This window comes from Lotus japonicus, chromosome 3 (genome assembly GCF_012489685.1).
Source record: "Lotus japonicus ecotype B-129 chromosome 3, LjGifu_v1.2".
NCBI classification, from domain to species: domain Eukaryota; kingdom Viridiplantae; phylum Streptophyta; class Magnoliopsida; order Fabales; family Fabaceae; genus Lotus; species Lotus japonicus.
Window position 1 is genome coordinate 2520756 of NC_080043.1, and position 19973 is coordinate 2540728.

Consider the following 19973-nt stretch of genomic DNA (forward strand, 5'->3'; position numbering starts at 1 on the left):
CTACCTCACATTCAATACTATCACTGCCACCTCCGCTATAACCACGTTTATTATCTATCATTATTGGATACTTCACTAAATATAATATTACATTAATTTGAACGATATGATAAATTATACAATATATGACCAAACACTGGATAATATAAGAAATTTATCAAGACTTATAGTATCAGACCTTATATCATACGGCAAACCAAATGAGCCTTAAGGGTATTAAAATATTTGAGGTACATAAATAATTATTTTGAGGTGTGTTAAAACTTAAAAGTTATGATCTTCCTACTCAATATTATAAATATTTATTACATAATTAAATAATTATTATTTATATGCATTTTTAAAGGGAAACTTTTCCTGTGAACTCAGAAAGCCCAAATCAAACAGACAAATACATGCTGCTATATTTCTTCGTTCCGCTCCCTACTCTTCCAACTTCCATGTAATAATCTCTGACTCTTCAAATCAGAAACCCTAATTTCAACTGCAACAACAACAATCTTCGTTTCTCCTCAATTTCTCAATTTTTTCAACGCTGCGTCCTCAACGATCAACTCAATTCCAGGTACTTCTCTCATTCTTCAAGAATTTCTTCAGTGCTCAATCGATTCCTTTGTAAAATTCATGAGAATTCCCTTTTTTTTTGAAAATTACTGTTTTGTATCTGGGTTCGCATAGAAATGTTAAAGTTTTCATCTTTTTTCTGGGTTTAGTTTATGAGTTATGAAGTGATTACGATAACTAGTTGCTGTCATGAGTTTCTTGATCTTTTTTTGTTGTTGTGTGTTTTGCTCTTTCTGGTTGATATCAACATTCAACTTGTTATGATTATCATATTAATGTTAAACCGATTTCCTATTCATGTTTCTTGCTAAGGAATTAAAGCATTTTGTTAATTGTAGTTTGTTTGAATGATTGGCATTTCAAATATGAAGATGTTTTGAATTGTTGTGTGTTTTGCTCTTTCTGGTTGATATCAACTTGTTATGATTATGATATTAATATTAAACTGATTTCCTATTCATGTTTCTTGCTAAGGAATTAAAGCATTTTGTTAATTGTAGTTTGTTTGAATGATTGGCATTTCAAATATGAAGGTTGTGGAGATTCTGCATTTCTTTTTCCTAATTGTGGTTGTCAAGTTAAATGGTCTCTGATCAAGTGCCTTCGCGTGTGCGTTCGGGGAAAAAAAGGAAATACAAGATGGAGGATAATGTCAATGATGTTCAAGAATTTCAAGGGGAATTAGACATGGGCCCTATGGACCAGGCAGAGGATAATGTCAATGGTGGTCAAGAATTTCAAGGTGAATTAGAAATAGACCCAATGGACCAGGCAGAGGATAATGTCAACTGTGCTCAACAAGTTCAAGGTGAAAATGTTGTAGTCCCAATGGACCAGAGTCTTGACCCCATGGATTGTATCTCAAAATTGCCACTGGAAGTCATCCATCACATTCTTTCCCTCCTCCGAAATGTGAAGGATGTAGTTCGGACCAGTATTTTGTCCAGGAAATGGAGAGGCATCTGGTATTCTTATTCCCTTTTGGTTTTTGATGAAAGGAAATTTAAGGATGGGATTGGGCAGGAAGATACAAGTCAAAAGATGTTTAGAGATCATGTGTGTGCCTCTCTGAATGCTCATGCTGAAAGGAACTTGCCCATAAAGAAATTGGTGCTGCATATGGTCACCTTTATGGTCTCCGTTGGCTTAGAGGATGCTCTGCTTATGGACCATTGGCTAGATCTTGCCAAGGAAAGTGGCATCAAAGAACTAGATTTTCATGTTAACAAGGGCATCTACATTTTTCCACCATCTTTCTTTTCATCTGTAACATTGACCGGGCTGAGGTTAAGTTGTTGCAATCTCGGATTTTTCAACAACATAAAGCTTCCTAATCTGAAGAATCTATATCTCCAGAAACTTGATTCAACTCAGCACAATATTCTAAATCTGATTTTCTGCTGCCGCCATTCAATTGAGGATTTAAGACTCATACAGTGCTCAGGTTTGAGAAATGTGTGTTTTGCAAATCTTAATAGACTGAATAGGGTTGAGATCTACAACTGCAATAAAATGAAGAGTGTTAAAATCAATGCTCCATATCTTGACACATTCGGGTATTGCGGCAAGAGAACAAACTCCTGTAAAGTTGATTTGGAGGACTGTAAATCTCTGAAGAGGTTGTCACTAGATCATCCCCAAGTGACTCGTTATTTTTGTGAAAAGCAGATATCCAATTTTCCCTTACTTGAAAAATTGGATCTGACTGTATCTGATACGATGAAATATGTAACAATACGAAATCCTCAGCTTCAGTCAATTGCTTTGAAAGGATACAAGAAATTGGGTGATGTTACAATAGATGCTCCTAATCTTCTGTCTTTTGAGTTCAAGGGTGAAAGCATGCCTAGCTTTGATATTTCTGCTCCCTTCCTCATGAATATCAAGCTTTCTTTTGAACCTCAGTCTAGAAGTAAAGATGTTGACTATGGTGACAATTTTTGGACTATGATGAGAAACTTTGTTGGAAGTTTCGATCCTCAAGGATTTATATTGGTTCTCTCCTCTAACGAGGTATGGTTCTAATATTTATTTCATATTTGGTTGGCTTCTTTGTAGAATTCCCATTTCAAAATAATTATATCCTCATTTATTTTTCCTTACTTGGTTGCGTCATTCAGAGTATTGTTATTCACGAAGATATGAACAACATCAGATTTGCTCCAGTGCCCATCCTCTGCTTTGAAATGATCAAATCATCCGCAAGTGTTGATGGTATTTTGTATAATCTATTGCGGACACACCCAGTGTTTCTATCTGTAGTTTCTCCTGTTGGCAGTGAATTCCCTAAGGTATGTGTTAGGTACCAGAAAAATAGAGCACTGAATGAAGAAGATGATATGAATTATAGCACTGAATCCTCTGGATAAACCCAGAAGCAGTGTTTAGGGGAATTACAAATAAGGAAAAATACAAGATAACCTTGAGCAATTCGAGAGTGCTCAATCTCTCCTAATTCCAGAATAATTTCTGCCTAACCAATTCTCTCTCCATAACCAACCTATATACTCAAATGCCTATGGTCCCCCCCTCACCCACATGGGTGCTGCCACCTCACCTGGTGGTTATTTTGAAAAGATACCTTCTAGAAGGTTAGCTCATCAGGTACAGCTTGCACCTGTTTGGGCTTTCTAGTATATACCTTCCCAAATCTGGGCCTGACCAAAGGGTCTGTATCATCTCTCCCCCCTTGAAGAATCACCTTGTCCTCAAGGTGATGTTCAGGAAATTGTTCCAACAGTTCAGTGTAGTCTTCCCAAGAGTTCTCAAACTCCGGCATGTTCTTCCATTTGACCAGAACCTCCACAGTACCTTTATCCCCTGCCCTGGAATCAATAATGCTCTCAGGTTCCACCTTAAGTTCCCACTCTTCTGTCATGTAAACTGGAAGTGGCTGACTGTTGACTCCTTCATTAGGTGCCTTCTTGAGTAAAGAAACATGAAAAACAGGGTGTACTTGACTACCCTCTGGCAGTTGGAGTTTATAAGCTACTGCATTGATCTTCTCAATCACAGGATAAGGGCCATAGAACCTTGGACTAAGCTTTTGATTCTTCCTTCTAGCTAAACTCTTAAGCTTATAAGGTTGGATTTTGAGATAAACCATGTCTCCCACCTTCAGTTGTATGTCTCTTCTGTGCTTGTTAGCTTGCTGTTTCATTCTATTTTGGGCTTTCTCCAAGTTCTCCTTTAATGTGTCCAGAAATAGATTCCTCTCTGCTGTCATCTTTTCCACTTCATTTACTGAAGCTAATGAATCAGTTCCCTTAATGATCACTGGTGGTTCTCTTCCATACAGAGCTTGAAACGGAGTGGTTTTGATGGCAGAATGGTAGTTGGTGTTATACCAAAATTCTGCCCAACTTAACCATTTTGGCCACTGCTTGGGTTTAGCCCCAGTCACACACCTTAAATAGGTCTCAACACACCTATTCACCACTTCAGTCTGCCCATCAGTTTGAGGATGGTAAGCAGAACTGAACTTCAATTTGGTCCCAGCAAGCTTGAACAATTCAGACCAAAAAGAACTCAGAAACACCCTGTCTCTATCTGAGACTATAGATGTAGGAAACCCATGCAACTTAACAATTTCCTTGATGAAGAGTTCTGCAACTTCTTTAGCATTATAGGGATGAGATAGAGCTAGGAAATGTGCATATTTGGTAAACCTGTCCACAACAACCAAAATGGTGTCCTTTCCCATAGTTTTTGGCAAACCTCCAATGAAATCCATTGAGATATCAGACCAAACTTGTGAGGGAATGGGAAGTGGTTGAAGATAACCCGCTGGATTAAGTGTCTCATATTTGTTTCTCTGACATATTTCACATTTTTGGACATAGGTTTGGATATCCAGCTTCATTCCTTCCCAAAAGAATAGAGCAGAAATTCTCTTGTAGGTCCTGAAAATTCCAGCATGTCCCCCAACAGCTGAGTCATGAAATTCTTGTAGTATGATAGGAATCTTCCCGGAAGTCTTAGGTAGAACAATTCTGTTTTTGTACAGAAGCCTGCCCCTCCTCATGTGGTAACCAGCTGGAACTGGTCCTTGAGTGGTGATCTCTTGAATGATTTTCTGATACTTGTCATCAGCTAGAATCTCAGTTTCTAAATCTTCCCAATCTTCACATTGAACTGAGGAAATGGCAGAAAATTGTAGTTTCCTAGAGAGAGCATCTGCTGCTTTGTTTTCAATACCTGGCTTGTATTTAATTTCAAAATCAAATCCCATGAGTTTGGAAACCCACTTTTGTTGCTCCTCTCCCATGAGCCTTTGTTCAGCCAAGAACCTTAAACTCTTTTGATCAGTGTGGACTATGAATTTGCAGCCTAAGAGGTAGTGCCTCCATTTCTGTACAGCCAACACCACTGCCATCAATTCCCTCTCATACACTGATTTAGCTTGTGCTCTTTCTGAGAGGGTTTTGCTCATGTAAGCTACTGGCCTCCCCCCTTGCATAAGTACAGCTCCTAGCCCTTTCCCCGATGCATCAGTTTCCAACACAAATGTTTTCTGAAAGTCAGGCACAGCTAGAACAGGTACAGTTGTCATGATCTCCTTTAGTTTGTCAAATGCTTGAGTTGCTCCAGCACTCCAACTAAAATTGTTTTTCTTGAGCAATTGGTTTAGGGGTTGAGCCAACTTGCTATAGTTTCTGACAAACCTTCTATAATAGCCTGTCAATCCCAAAAATCCTCTCAATCCCTTCACATCCTTGGGAAGAGGCCAATTCAGCATATCTTTTATCTTGCTAGGGTCAGCAGCCACACCCTCTTTGGATATCACATGCCCCAGGTAGATGAGTTCAGATTGTCCAAAGGAACACTTCTTCTGATTGGCCACTAGGTGATTGTCCCTTAAAACTTGTAACACCTCCCTCAAGTGCTCCTTATGTAGGTCTACATTATTGCTGTAAATCAGTATATCATCAAAAAATACCAGCACAAACTTCCTCAAATATGGCCTCAAAACCTGGTTCATTAATGCTTGGAAGGTAGATGGTGCATTGGTTAAACCAAAAGGTAGGACTAAATACTCATAGTGACCCTCATGTGTTCTGAATGCTGTTTTAGGGATGTCCTCTTCCCTCATCCTGATCTGATGGTATCCAGATTTGAGGTCTAGCTTAGAAAAAATCTCAGCTGTTCCAATTTCATCCAGCAGTTCATCTATGATTGGAATTGGGAATTTATCAGGAATAGTCACCTTGTTAAGTGCTCTATAGTCCACACAAAACCTCCAGCCACCATCCTTCTTTTTCACTAAAATAGCAGGGCTACTAAAAGGACTAGTGCTATGTCTAATTATTCCAGCAGCTAACATTTCTTTTACTAACTTTTCTATCTCATTTTTCTGGTAAAAAGGGTACCTGTAGGGCCTGATGTTAGGGATTGGTGCTCCTTCCTGTAGCAGAATAGCATGATCAGTGGCCCTCTTGGGGGGTAGCTCTTTTGGCTCCTGGAATACCTCTGGGAATTCAGTAAGAAGCTTGATCCAGAGTTCAGGTATAGTGACATTGGCTGTAGGCTCCTCTTCTGAACATTCATATGAGAGAAAATATTCTTCTCCCTCATCATGCTTTGTCTTTTTTATAGATTTCCATGTGGCTGCCACCTTACAAAAAGATGGTTCCCCTTGCATACACATCTTTTGTCCATTTAGTTCCCATTTGATGATCAGATCCTGGAAGTTGGCCTCAATATTACCCAAGCTAGCCAACCAATCCATCCCCAGCACCAATTCTGTTCCTCCTAAACCCAGAATAAAGAAGTGCTGAATGATGGGGATTCCTTGCACCTCCAACTTCAAATTCTTACATACCCCAGAATTTCTTTCCCTAGCCCCATTTCCAACTTCCACAACATATTCTGAAGTAGCAACCACTGGTATTTCCAGTTCTGCTACTAGTTCCTGTGAAATAAAGTTGCTGGTGGCTCCACAATCTACTAGAATTAGGATCTCCCTTTCTCCTATCTTCCCTTTCACCTTGAAGGACCTGTTGGAAGTTAGGCCCTCCTTACTGTTCAGAGAGAGTTGGAGTACCTTCCCTTCCAAGACAAATTCTCCATCCTCAGCCTCTTCAAACACTTCTTCTTCTTCCTCTTCATCCTCACCTTCTATCAATATCAGTTGAAAATTCTTCTTGGCACAAATATGCTCCCTTCCCCATTTTTCTCCACATTTGAAACATAAACCCCTTCTGCTCCTTTCCTGCAGTTCTGTTTGAGTAAGTCTTTGTCCCCCATTCCATTTCCTTTCAGGGATTTTTCCTTCATTATTGGTGTTCTCAGTCCCTTCCTTAAGATGCTGAGGTTTCCCTTCATTCCCCTGAGTTCCCCCTGCTCCCTTAGATTGGTAACTCACATTAGGGTAAATAGACCTTCCTCTGGTCTCTCCCGAATTAGTAGAAAATCTTCCTCCAAATCCTCCCTTCTCCTTCCATCCTCGTTTGTCTTCCTCCTTGGATTTGCCTCCTCTCATGGCTGAGTTTTTCTCTTCCAGTAAAAGAGCTCTATCCATGAGATCTGCCAAATCCTCTGATGGATACAGCTTCATCTCAGCCTTAATCTCCTCATGCAACCCATTCAGAAACACTCCCTTTAGCACTTCCCTGTCAGCATTTCGCATAGGCGCAGCTAAGAGTTCAAAATGCTCCCTGTATTCCATAACACTTCCCTTCTGCTTAGCACTGAGCAAAGGCCCGAAAGGATTCTGAACCAGTTCAGGTTGAAACCTGCGAATCAAGGCCTGTTTGAACGGTTCCCAAGCTCGCACTGGAGCTTGCTCCTCCCACCATTGGAACCAGCTGAGCGCGCGGTCCTCCATGGCGATCATCACCATCTCAACCTTCTCGGTTTCTTCGACTCGACTGAGTCGGAAAAACCTCTCCACCTTGGTAATCCATCCGTAAGCGTCGTTACCATTGAACATCGGGATATCCACACGTCGACCTGTGACGGCTCGAAGATGGCTCCGATGATGAACGTGCTCGTGAGGTTCACGACTACGAGTCACAGCTCGTGACCCGGTTCGCGACCCGTCGTCTGAACGAGCCAGAGAAACAGAATTGTGGTCGCGTGAAACTCGCCGGTGGCGCGGGGTGTTGGAACGTCCCCTGGTGCGACGGCGCTCGCGACTCATGAAGAGTCGTCGGAGCTCCTCGAACTGTTCGTGAGCTTCTTCCTTCATCTCCGTAATGGAACGCTCCAGATTGTCGACTCTCGATTCCATAGCGCTGCGGGTAAGCACCATACAAAGCTCCCTTTGGATCGGGAGCTCTGATACCAATGTTAGGTACCAGAAAAATAGAGCACTGAATGAAGAAGATGATATGAATTATAGCACTGAATCCTCTGGATAAACCCAGAAGCAGTGTTTAGGGGAATTACAAATAAGGAAAAATACAAGATAACCTTGAGCAATTCGAGAGTGCTCAATCTCTCCTAATTCCAGAATAATTTCTGCCTAACCAATTCTCTCTCCATAACCAACCTATATACTCAAATGCCTATGGTCCCCCCCTCACCCACATGGGTGCTGCCACCTCACCTGGTGGTTATTTTGAAAAGATACCTTCTAGAAGGTTAGCTCATCAGGTACAGCTTGCACCTGTTTGGGCTTTCTAGTATATACCTTCCCAAATCTGGGCCTGACCAAAGGGTCTGTATCAGTATGTCAGTTCTTTTTTTAATGCATATGGACTTCCACGTTGATGTTAAATGTCTGTCATAGTGATGAAGCATACTCTATATCTGTTATGAGTCATTTTAGATGTAGATTGTAGATATGAAATAATTTTAGAAGTTTGATTTGAAGTATGAAATTTAGTGAAAATTTGATAAATTTCAAAGGATTCTGTAGGATAAAGTGAGTGTTTAAAGGCAAGAACTGAAGAACGTTTTGAGATTTTTTTATTTAATCTTCTGGTTAATGATTTTTGAGAGGGAAAAGTCTACAATTATTAAATTGATTCAATTTGTGAATATTTTCCTCCAATGAGAATCTAACAGAGTTTTGAGTAGAACAAAAGTGGTTGATGAACTTGATTGTAGCCAATTAAAAAAACTTAAGAGAAATCTGCTCAAAAATATTATTGGGAATCAAAATCACACAATTGTCATATGAGAGTGATTGAAAGTGCGATTAAGTTTTTTTTTATAATAAATATGTACATCTTTTTTTATTTTAAATATCTGTTATCTGTGCTGAAGCAAGACTATATACCTGCTGAAGGCCAACTTGAACTACTTTTGCTTATTAACTTTTAAAATGACATGATTGCAGGTAGTGTATGAAATGATAAAGATCAAAGACCAGGATCCAATCTGTTGCAGCTACAACGCTTCCACCAATAAATGTTGGCGTCATTTCTTGAAGGATATTAAGTTTCAGGACCTGGAAGATATAAAGCTTGAAGACATCGAAGACAAAAGGATTAAGTCCTGGTTTACTTGGTTGAAATCGGAATCTACAGCATTCCAGGCTCAGAATAAGATGACCACTATTCTCAGATTAGACTGGAACTCTCGTTAACATGGTGGTGGGTAGGCTTAAAAGAATTCATTAGAACTGATTGACAGAAAATTGTTCAAAGTTGTTTTGTGGAATATATTCCTTAGGCACTCTCGCTCTTTCTTTTCCTAAAATTTTGTTGATTACTGGTACATTGATAGGTGGAAATTTTGATATATTGTGCATGATTTTATGGCCCCTTTTTTGATACCCTTTTTCAAGTGTTGCCATATTCTTAAATTCCATTTGACATTACTGTGGAAATGGTGGCCAGCTAGTAGATCGTAAATTATAAAATGAAAATGAGCTATAGTTTGTTTTTCTAGGGTGTTCTACTAATTATTCCTTTCATGATAATGGACTATACTTTATTAAAAAGCAAAATTAGTATTCTGTCAAAATTGTTCGAATCAGATACTGCACAGAAGCCAGCAATTTGGTTGCTTATATAATATATTTAGTTGCGTTATTATAACAAGCCGCTGCTTGTTCCAATCTCTGGTATATACACCCCTTTGCAAGTCAATTGTCCTTATGGTAAAGAAACACTAGATCCTTATTATGTTCATCTAATAGTTTGTGTTTCCCTTGTTTTTAAATGTTGTTCTGTAGAAGTAGTTGTCAAAGAGGATAGTCTAGTACTCTGGTTGTTTTATTTGGTCAATGTAGTTTCACTTTGGAAATTTGGTAGGTTTTTGGGTTGAGTGAGAAGTGATTCTGGTACATGCTATATAAGGAGCAGTTTTTATGAGGGCAGAAATGGTTCTGTAAAGTTTTGATCGCGCTTCCAAACACGCTGATAATATTATAGTTTATATCGCGACATTTACCAGAATTGGAAAAAGATAAGAAAATGTTGAATTTCCAGAACATGCTGCTGTTAAATTTTCAACGTTCACAAAAAAGAAAAATCATCTGTGTTAAGTATGCTTCTTTTTTGGATATTTTTCTTCTTCATATGTAAACCTATGGTGTGCATATTTTGTAGGAAGGAACAAGTAGGAAGAAGAGCTTAATAGTGGGACCATGGGGAGGTAATGGTGGGAATAGTTGGGATGATGGGAGCTTCACAGGGGTGAGAGAAGTGACACTAGTTTATGATCATTGTATAGACTCAATCCGTGTGGTTTATGATAAGAATGGTAAGCCTTTCCCAGCTGAAAAACATGGAGGAGTTGGAGGTCATAAAACAGCAGAGGTGAGACTCAAGTATACTGTTTCTTTTTTCTTATGACATGCTTTGATAACTTCTTTTTCCTCCTAATCAACTCTAAGAGATAGAAGTCTCCTTAAAATTGATTTTGGCTTCAAAATCAATTATAGAAATATTTTCAAACGCACACTTATAACATGTTTGAATCAACTTTTTTTATATCATATATGATGTTCAAAAGCTCGTTGGGATCAATTTTTCTTTTCTCAAAATAAATTTTCTCAATGCATGTTTTGTTACCCGTTCAAGGACCTTAAAATCAATTCTCACTTGGTAAAATCATTTTTTTACAACAATATAGATGTTTGAGTGTGATAGTTTCAATCCCGAACTCAATTTTGCATTAAAACTAGAGATAGTAGTTTCTTTGTTGAACACAATTAATCATAAAAATTTAGAACTGAATTTCACGATATACTACTCTACACAAATGTATTCAAATATAAATCAATTCACTTCTACCGTAATCAATTTTATCCAAAATCAATTTGAAAAAAAGCTTTACTATTTTTTTTGGTTACACAAAAAGCTTTACTATTTACGCATTCAAAAGAGTTTTCTCCATAATTTTGCCTTTTGAATCAAATTGTAAAAGGATTTTCAATATGGCAATTCATCAAATTCGAAACACATATAAATAAATGTGTCCTGTTATTCTCTTTGAGGTGGGTAGATTAGCTTGTGATTATGAAAGGCCTATTTTTCATGTCTCCACCAGATTAAGCTCCAATACCCAGATGAGTTCTTGATCAGTGTGAGTGGCCACTATTGTCCTGTTGTTCGTGGTGGCTCCCCTGTCATTCGGTCACTGACATTCAAGAGCAACCGCAGAACTTTTGGACCCTATGGAGTTGAAGAAGGGACACCATTCACATTTTCAATAGATGGAGGCCAAGTTGTGGGTTTTAAGGGGCGAGGTGATTGGTATTTGGATTCAATTGCCTTCACTTTGTCTTCTGCACCATCAAAGTCCATGCTTCACAAGGTGCAGAGGCGCTTCTCCAGGCTTACAACCTTTGCTCCAAAATTTTCTTCATCCTCCAAGGATGCTTAGAGGACCATAGGGATATATCTACATATGTGTGTGTAAATAAAGAGTGATGATTTCCTATGTAGCTATGCTTCTCGTGATCTTTGTTTTCTCTTTATTAGTGTTTACTATAATTGAGATGAGCATATTACAAGAAAAATAGTATGTAACATAGATCAACTGAGATGATGCTATTCTAACTTAATCAGAGGTTCCAGGTTTGAGTTCATGAGTTTACTACTCATAATTGTCATACCCAGCTCAAACAAGATTAAACATGTGGTTAAAAAAATACACATTTATGTAAATATGTAATTATTAAAAAGTCATTTATAAGGTTATTGTAATTGAATATGTTTTAGTCTTGTAAAATATCTGAGTGAATTGAATCTCGTCAATCTAAAAAAAATTCATAGCTTTTAGTCATCAACATGATTTTTTTTTTGAACTTGTCATCAACATGATTGAAATAAGTGAAATTAGCATATGTCATACTTTATGTGCCCGTTTTAGCAACAATTTTCAACCGCCACAAAATATTTATCTTTTGTTTAAGTGGTACTTTAAACCGCCACAAAATAAACCGAGATACTAATTTCACCAATTTCATTTATATGAGGAATAAAAACTATGAATTTTTTATAAGAATCAAATCCAATTCATCCCCATTTTAAAGGAAATAAAAACATATTTAATTCTTGTAATATTTATACACTGTTACACAAAACAATTTGATTGTAGGACATGGGAGAAAACACCAAATGAAAACCTTAAATAAAATAATTTTTTTTTTCTTTTTAGAAATGTCATTCAAAAACCACTCATTTAACAAGATCTTCAGTTATATTTTGTTCCATATTCAACAAATCAAATTGAAACATCTCATTCAAAAACCACTAATTTAAACGCATCAATCAACCTTTAACAAAATTTATTGATTTTAATGCAAAACTTTATTGCAGGTAGAACCTAGAACGCTCAATCGTTGGGGTAAATGAATAGACTTGGCATAGCATAGTTACTTAGCTGACACTCTACTTCCACCAGCCACTGATTTATACCTCAGTCTTGAATACTAGCCATTGATTTTATTTTATTTTATTTATTTTTTGCTTTTAAATTAAATTAAATAAATTAGTTGTCAGAGTGAAATTGAGTTAGGGTATTTACTTTTTACCGCTCGCAGTAATTTCAAATTATTACTTTCCCTCCCTTTCTTTGAAGCCTATAAATACTTGCTTCTTCTTCTCTGAGACTCCTCACTTTCTTTTTGTGTTCTCCATCATTCTCTTCTTCAGCTATGGCTTCCAGGGTTCACACTATTGCTGATATCAATGCCTCAAAGCATGATTATATCATTGCTAAAATTGTCCGATTGTGGTTTCTACCTGTTGGTGAAAAAACTAGGGTTTACTCATCCAAAGAGATGATACTCATGGATGATCAGGTTTTTTACATATTAATTTTTCTAGGGTTTTAAATTGCGGTTACAATCGCCCTTTTGCGTTGAAAAATTATGGACAAATGCAGGTTGATGCGCTTGCCATGCTAACCAGGGAGTCTAAAACCTTTTATGTTGCGATCACAATTGCGGCTGCAGACCGCAATTTAAAACCCTTTACCGTGCGGTCGCAATTTAAAACCCTGATTTTTCTAAAACTCTTTATGTTGCGGGTGCAATTGCGGTTGTGGATTGCTATATAAAACCCTGATTTCTGCCTTAATTTTTACAGTATTGTTTTTTAATTGTAGGGTTGTAAGATTCATGCATCGGTTAGTAAGACACTCATAGGCCGATTTGAACATCTAAGGGAAGGTGATGTTTATTCTATTCGTGACTTTGGTGTTGTTGCTAATGTTGGTGAATACAAGACCACTGCCCATGACTATAGGATAAGCTTTAAGCATGATACCAGTGCTATTTTGCTACCACAACATGAAATGTCTGGAAATCCATTTTCTTTTGTATCATTGGATGATATCATCAATAAGAGACTTGATTGTTCCATTTTGGTTGGTATGTAGTTTTTTGTTGTAGCTCTCATACTAATTGCTACACTAATACTGTTTGCTAAATGCTAATGCTGTTTTGTCTGCTTCTAAGTTATCTTTTTAACACAATTGTCAAAAAATAGATGTGATGGGAAATCTAACTGATGTTGGAAGTGTGGAAGTGTATGAGAGAAATGGCAAGATGATAAAGAAAAGGGTTATTGAGTTAGAAGACTCTGGGTTAGTTTTGTTTACACTTTCATTCATTAGAAACAATTTATTGTAGTGCTGGAACATATCTGATATAGCTTAAAATGGTTTTGTATATTTCAGGTTTAAAATCAATTGTACTTTATGGGGGCACTATGTTGATGAGTTGAATTCATTTCTTGCTTCTGGTGATGCTAAGAAAGTTGTAGTGGTCATTTTTTCAGCCAAGATGAAGGAATTTCAAGGTAATTTGGTGTCTTTGAGTTCACTTTTGGAATGTCATGAGGACTATTGTTCAGTACACTTTCAACATAAACTTTGTTTTTACCATGATTTAGTGTAAACTTTGTTCACACAAACATCCACACATAAAGTATTGAATTTGCAACTGCTCCTACATCCTATTGACATAATATTTTTTGGTGTAAGTGTAAAATTGTTTTACGGTGACAATGCATCACAATTAAATCCATGTGATAATGAGTAAATAAATTGCATTTTATATAGTAATTGATGCATTTCAGACTTGAAATTTTATTTAACCTGTTTTAGGAAAAATGAACCTTCAAAATGATATCAATTCAACTAGGATTGTTTTCAACCCAGATTTCACTGATGATGTCAACTTGAAGAAGAGGTATTTATCTATTTTTCATGCATTGTGGTCATGTATTTACTCTTTCTGAGATTGAGCTTAACTATGAATTACACGTGCAGGGCTACACATAGTTCTCAATCTTCTTCCCAAGGACTCAAAAATATAAATGAGAACGCAGATGAATTGAAGGAATTTGCGGATTGGATTCGTAGGATTGGTCATGGGGATTCTGAAAAATCTGACTTACAAATCCCTCAAGATTTGCTAATTCAAGATTCTGCTAATCCTTTGCTTGATTTGGTCAACTTTGCTTATCCTAATCTCAAGCAGAACATGAAGGATTTCAGATATTTTGGGGAAAGAACTATATTGAGTCCAGCTTTGGAATCTGTTGAGATGGTTAATGACTTTGTCCTCTCGATATTTCCCGGAGATGAAAGGGAATATTATAGTGCAAATACTGAGATAGGAGGTGAATGGATTCCAATAGAACTTCTTCAAGATATTAAATGCTCTGGCATTCCTAATCACAAGTTAACTTTAAAAAAAGGAGTTCCAGTGATGCTTTTGCGAGACATAAAGCCAGCAAATCCAGCTTTTGGTTTATGCAATGGAACTAGACTAATAATTGATGAGCTGGGACAATTTGTCATTGGAGCAACAATTATATCAGGAAGTCATGTTGGCAAAAAGACATTGATTCCCAGAATTGACTTTGAACCTTCAGATTCTACATTGCCGTTCAAGTTTAAGAGAAGACAGTTCCCAATATGTTTATGTTTTGCTATGACTATCAATAAAAGCCAAGGACAGTCACTATCAAATGTAGGACTCTTCCTTCGTAACTCTGTTCTTACACATGGTCAACTTTATGCTGCTGTTTCAAGAGTAAAATCACGAAGAGGCTTGAAAATTTTAATTCTGGATAAGGAAGGAAGAGTGTCTGGCTCTACAAAAAATGTTGTGAAAAGAGGTCTTTGAAAACTTCAACTAGCATATCATGTAACTAAGCAACCTGAGAGTGCTATGAGGTCAGTGTTCTAGCCTCTTCACGTTTTTGATTAGATATTTCCATAATGTTCTTATCAATGTTAGTCCATCTAACTTTTGATTTTGCTGTTGTTTAATGTGGCCTACTATTGAATCATGCCCTTTTCACTAAACCTGAGCTAACATTCTGAATTTGTGTTATATGCCTATTTGCTAAATGTATGAAGTACTTCAATTATTATTTGTTTTGGTTAACTCAAACAAACAACTTATACCAACAAGGTTTGTCATCTGCATGTTATTCATATAGTTTCATTTGCGAAAACTACTAAAAGCTTTTATATATGTTTCTATAATTGTTAAATTTTTGAAACTTTCTTCTACATGCATTTCCAGCACAAGGTAGGAATCCAATTGATTGTCAAGAATGGATGGATGACATTTTGCAGGGCTAATGGATTGGAGGTTGGCAATGCTATCATGCAGAGGAACGCCATGTTTTTTCAGTTTGTTTTGCTTTCTATTTTGGGTCACTATGTTGCTAAGTAGTATTATGAGTATTCAACTAATTAAGTTGTTTTATTTAGTGATCAATGTTCTTTTATCTATTGTGGTAGTTAGTTGACAATGTTTCTTTGTTTTCACAATATATTTCATCTAGAGTCCAACAATTCGTGCATCGGTCACTACACTAGTTAAAGTCAAGGTGAAATACAGGTGCAAGCAATCTCAAATAGTAATGCTTCCGGTCACCTTCAATGGATCAATTCATGGATTGAACGATATAGAGCATGTGAAAGATCTTGACCCATTGATTTTATAAACTTGTTCGTAAATAAACTTGTGAAAGAACTAGTTGAACTGTTGAAGTCAATTTCACTTGGGAACAAACATTTTCCAAACTAATTTCGCGGTAAACTAGGAAAGTGTATGATACCACAATAAACTAGAAAGAACATTATTGGATAGCACTCATTTAAGTAGAATATAACATGTACAGTAATAAACAATGGAAGTCTTTTTTTTTAAATAAAGAAAAATTGTCTTACTTAACCTCAATGTATTTGTGTTGTAGTGGTCAGCTCACTTTATTCATTAACTATAAAGTTGGCTACTCGACTTTTGTTCATGGAAAAGAACACATATTGTAGTTAGCCGTTTCTCGCTTAGTGCAAACACCTACAATGAGAGAATTAATCATTATTGTAGGCGGTAGATACTTGAAATTCTCAATTTACTATATGAATTGCACGAATATAGGTATGGATAAATATTATGCAGTTTTTTTGGGAATGTAACTTTAAAATAGTTACAATAGCACCAAAATAAATTGTTGATTTACATAAATTACAAACTTTAAAGAATTCAAATTTTTTATTCATATTTTAAGGAATGCAAATGAACATATCCATAATCCATAACATATAAATTCAGGGAATATTTAAAGGACCTCTAAATCCTATGTGGCACACTCACAATCCACTCTAGATGCACTCTTCTCATGGATTCCTCTCTTCATCTTCATTCACCTTCCACATAAAATGAGTTTCGTTATCAACAACCACCACTCTAATGCATTTATAAGCCAATCTTCCCTTTCATTGGCCATCTCCCTTCCATAATTATGGAGTTTTGCACTCTTTTTAACCATTGCACACCTCATTAATGCTTCTATTTCCATTTCCCCACCGTGGCTCTTTCATCCATAACCGATGACCTTTCAAGTTCTACCTTCTTCTATTTCTAATACTGTAACACCCCAATTTCTCAACTGAGGAGTCACATTAGTAACCTAACAAAGTCTAAGGACCAATCTGCAATCCCTAAAAACCAAGGGAATTTTTTTTCTGTAAAACAACTAAACACTTCGGCTAAAAGGTTGGAAACATACCATAACTTTATTTAGATAACTTGTTTCCCGATATACAGTAATAATAGTTTACAATACCATAAGTAAGGTTCAGAATAAACATGCGCACTTTAACAGTGGCGGAAGCAAGACTTTAATAACAGAGTTCTCATAAAGTAAAAGAGACTCCAACATAATCCACAAGAAGAGAAGCAAAGCTGCTTCTCATAACTCTACTCCACCGCTTACAACTCGATCTCCAACTCGAGTAGCTATGCCTCGGCGGAAGGATCTCCATCGCCTAATAGCGTTAAGCGCCCAAACAACAAGTAGCAAATAGAAAGGGTTAACTCCATGCAATTACCATGTATAAAAGAGAAAAATCATGTTGTTCGAATTTAATTACCTGGCATGGTAAATAACTAGCAACATAACTCAACTCATATATCAACAACTTAAACATAAATCGGACTCAGATAATAATAACCTCAACAATGTAACATCAAATCAGATATCAATAAACCAATACGAAAATCCAACAACATAGGGTCAGGTGTTAGTTCCCTATAATGCAACTATATGCTGCTAACAAAATGGATCGATCAATATCGTCTCTCAAGACGGGACAATGATAGGACACACCTCCTCATCGCCACTTATAACGTCATACATGACGGGACAATCATAGGACACACCTCCTAATCGCCACTTAACGTCACACAAGACGGGACAATCATAGGACACACCTCCTGATCGCCACTTAGCACCTCGCAAGATGGGACAATGATAGGACACACCTCCTCATCGCCACTTGACTCAAGCCCTATATGCCAAGTCAGACAATAACAAAGCCCACCCAAGGACCAATCCAAAGTAACCACATGTTCCATCCACTAGGAAGCAGTAACGACAGAAACCAGTAAACGGCCGAAGCCTCTCAGAAAACATTTTCCAAATTCAGCATAATAATAATAATCATCTGCCAATCAATATAAACATCTTCATCTCAAACACAGGCAGTGCGATAAAAGCATGCAAGACTCAAAGACGCTCTAAAACCGAGTTACCCTTACCTTCGTGAGTAGAAGTTGGGCATGGAAATTGCGAACCTAGAACAAAGAAAACACAATCATCAACACAAGCTTCACTAGGAGCAACACGATCTACTAATACTAATCGAAATCGTAAAGAAAGCCTCTAAAGCTTCAGAGTTCCTATTTAGGCACAAATTGACAACGGAGACTTCGTTCGCTAAAACGAGCATAACTCGAGCTACAGAACTCAGAATGACACGAAACCGGCGCCAAAATTTCGACAATTGAAAGAGCTACGCAATGGCTCAGGTCATAGAGACCCAAAAATTATTTTTGGACACGGTACCCAAGCAATTAGGTTTCGGCCACTATGGAAAATAGGGTTTTCGAACTTTTTCTTTGATCTAAATCAATTCACAAGGTAGTTTTAGGGTAAAACTAAGGCAAAGAAATTGTCGGAACAATTTTCGGACAATCGGGTCGAAATACGACTATCCAGGGGCATTTTGGTCCAAAATAAAGGCTCAAAACTTCAAAGTTATCAGTTCGGAAAACAAATTTGACAGCATTGATCCTCATGACATCCGTGACAACAAATCCTAAAGGCACGAAGTCAGATTACAGCTTTTCGACAATAAAGTTTCGAAATGTGCGACTAATGGGGTTTTGAATCAATTTTTCAGATCTTGGACAACTGAATCGCAATCGGCGATTACTGACAGAGGTTTAAGACTCATGGGAACATAAGGAACATAACCCAACCAAGAAATCAAGGAAATCGGACAATTTTAGAAAAATCTCAAAACTGTGAGCACAGAAACGACTTCAGAAACGCAACAGAAACAGTAAACAGAGGTAGGATTCATGCTAGTTACCTCGATACCTAGAAGTAGGGACGAACTGCACGAAGATTGGTCAAGTTTTCGTGAAAATTTCTCCTCTCCTCCTCTCTCCTTGCTCGCGGCCTTGAATGGGTGAGAATGAAGAGATTTTGCTTTTTCGAGCTATTTATAGGCAGGTGAAATCGCGGGAAAATGAAAATTTCGCGATTCCGATTTTTGCAGCACGTCCACCGAGGAATTCTAAGAGAGATTCTGGCGTCAGAATTCCAGAACTCAAAACAATTATCTATGATTTGGGAAAAACGATATCTAAAATCCCAAAGGCGGTGTAAGTTAATCTGTCCCGAAAAACTACTTTTTGCTGTGATGCTCAGACGACAAAACTTCCTTCTGAAGAAAGATTGGAAATGTCGAAACAAATCTGGCAACACGGACGGAAACTTCGTTAGAAGTCCCGAATAGAAAAAGTCTTCATCCATCGCTCGAATCTAGGGTTTCGAAGCAAGGAAATTAGCGTCGTCGGACTTCCGAAAAGTGAATACTATCGTGCGTACAGTCTAGAGTTCCGAAATGAAACGCTGGTCGAAGGAAAAATAAAGAAAATCTTTAAATTTTCCAAGGATTCGAAATCTCACTTAAAACGTTGCTCTAAAGCGAAATTAGCCTATTCTGAACACGCTTGCCATAAGGCGGGTGTGCAGACGACTCGCTCTAATTCCTAAAATGACTACGCAACATTTCTCAAGCAATTCCTGAACTTTCTTCTTCATTAATCTTTCTCAAATATCAAACTCCTGTCACGCTTACACTGATTCTACGCGTGAGTCGGAAATTAGCTTGTTCTGAAAATCCAGGTCTTACAAATACCATTATAAACATGCTTTAAAAGCTTGATGAATTCCCATGTTGTACTCTCCTCTTTCCATGTTGGCTGCATCATCAATCACAAAATTATATAATGCTTTCATTCTCATTGCTTTGTCTTGATTCTTTATCTTCTGTATTGAGTTGAAGTTCTCATTGTACTTCATTTCAATATATATAGTTCATTGCTTATAAAAAAAATTCCATTGAACCATCAATCAACCCTTAATAATGAATAATTGGATTCTTTCAATTACTTCATTTTGGCTCAACCA

General features: G+C 37.3%; 2 protein-coding genes across 2 annotated transcripts; both read left to right on the top strand.

Annotated features, from left to right (window-relative positions):
• Nucleotides 1-370: 370 nt before the first annotated feature.
• On the top strand, nt 371-11548 carry LOC130742471 (uncharacterized). Its single transcript, XM_057594578.1, has 7 exons — nt 371-565; nt 1098-2577; nt 2685-2855; nt 8849-9095; nt 9456-9613; nt 10065-10274; nt 11008-11548. The coding sequence occupies exons 2-7, from the start codon at nt 1147-1149 to the stop codon at nt 11341-11343; spliced, it is 2553 nt and encodes an 850-aa protein (XP_057450561.1). The 5' UTR covers nt 371-565; nt 1098-1146; the 3' UTR covers nt 11344-11548.
• Nucleotides 11549-12619: 1071 nt separating this feature from the next.
• On the top strand, nt 12620-15779 carry LOC130742476 (uncharacterized). The gene is made up of 7 exons (XM_057594581.1): nt 12620-12766; nt 13072-13336; nt 13455-13551; nt 13645-13766; nt 14074-14158; nt 14239-15150; nt 15506-15779. Exons 1-6 carry the CDS (start codon nt 12620-12622, stop codon nt 15098-15100), a joined length of 1578 nt encoding a protein of 525 aa, XP_057450564.1. The 3' UTR covers nt 15101-15150; nt 15506-15779.
• The last annotated feature ends 4194 nt before the right edge of the window (nt 15780-19973 follow it).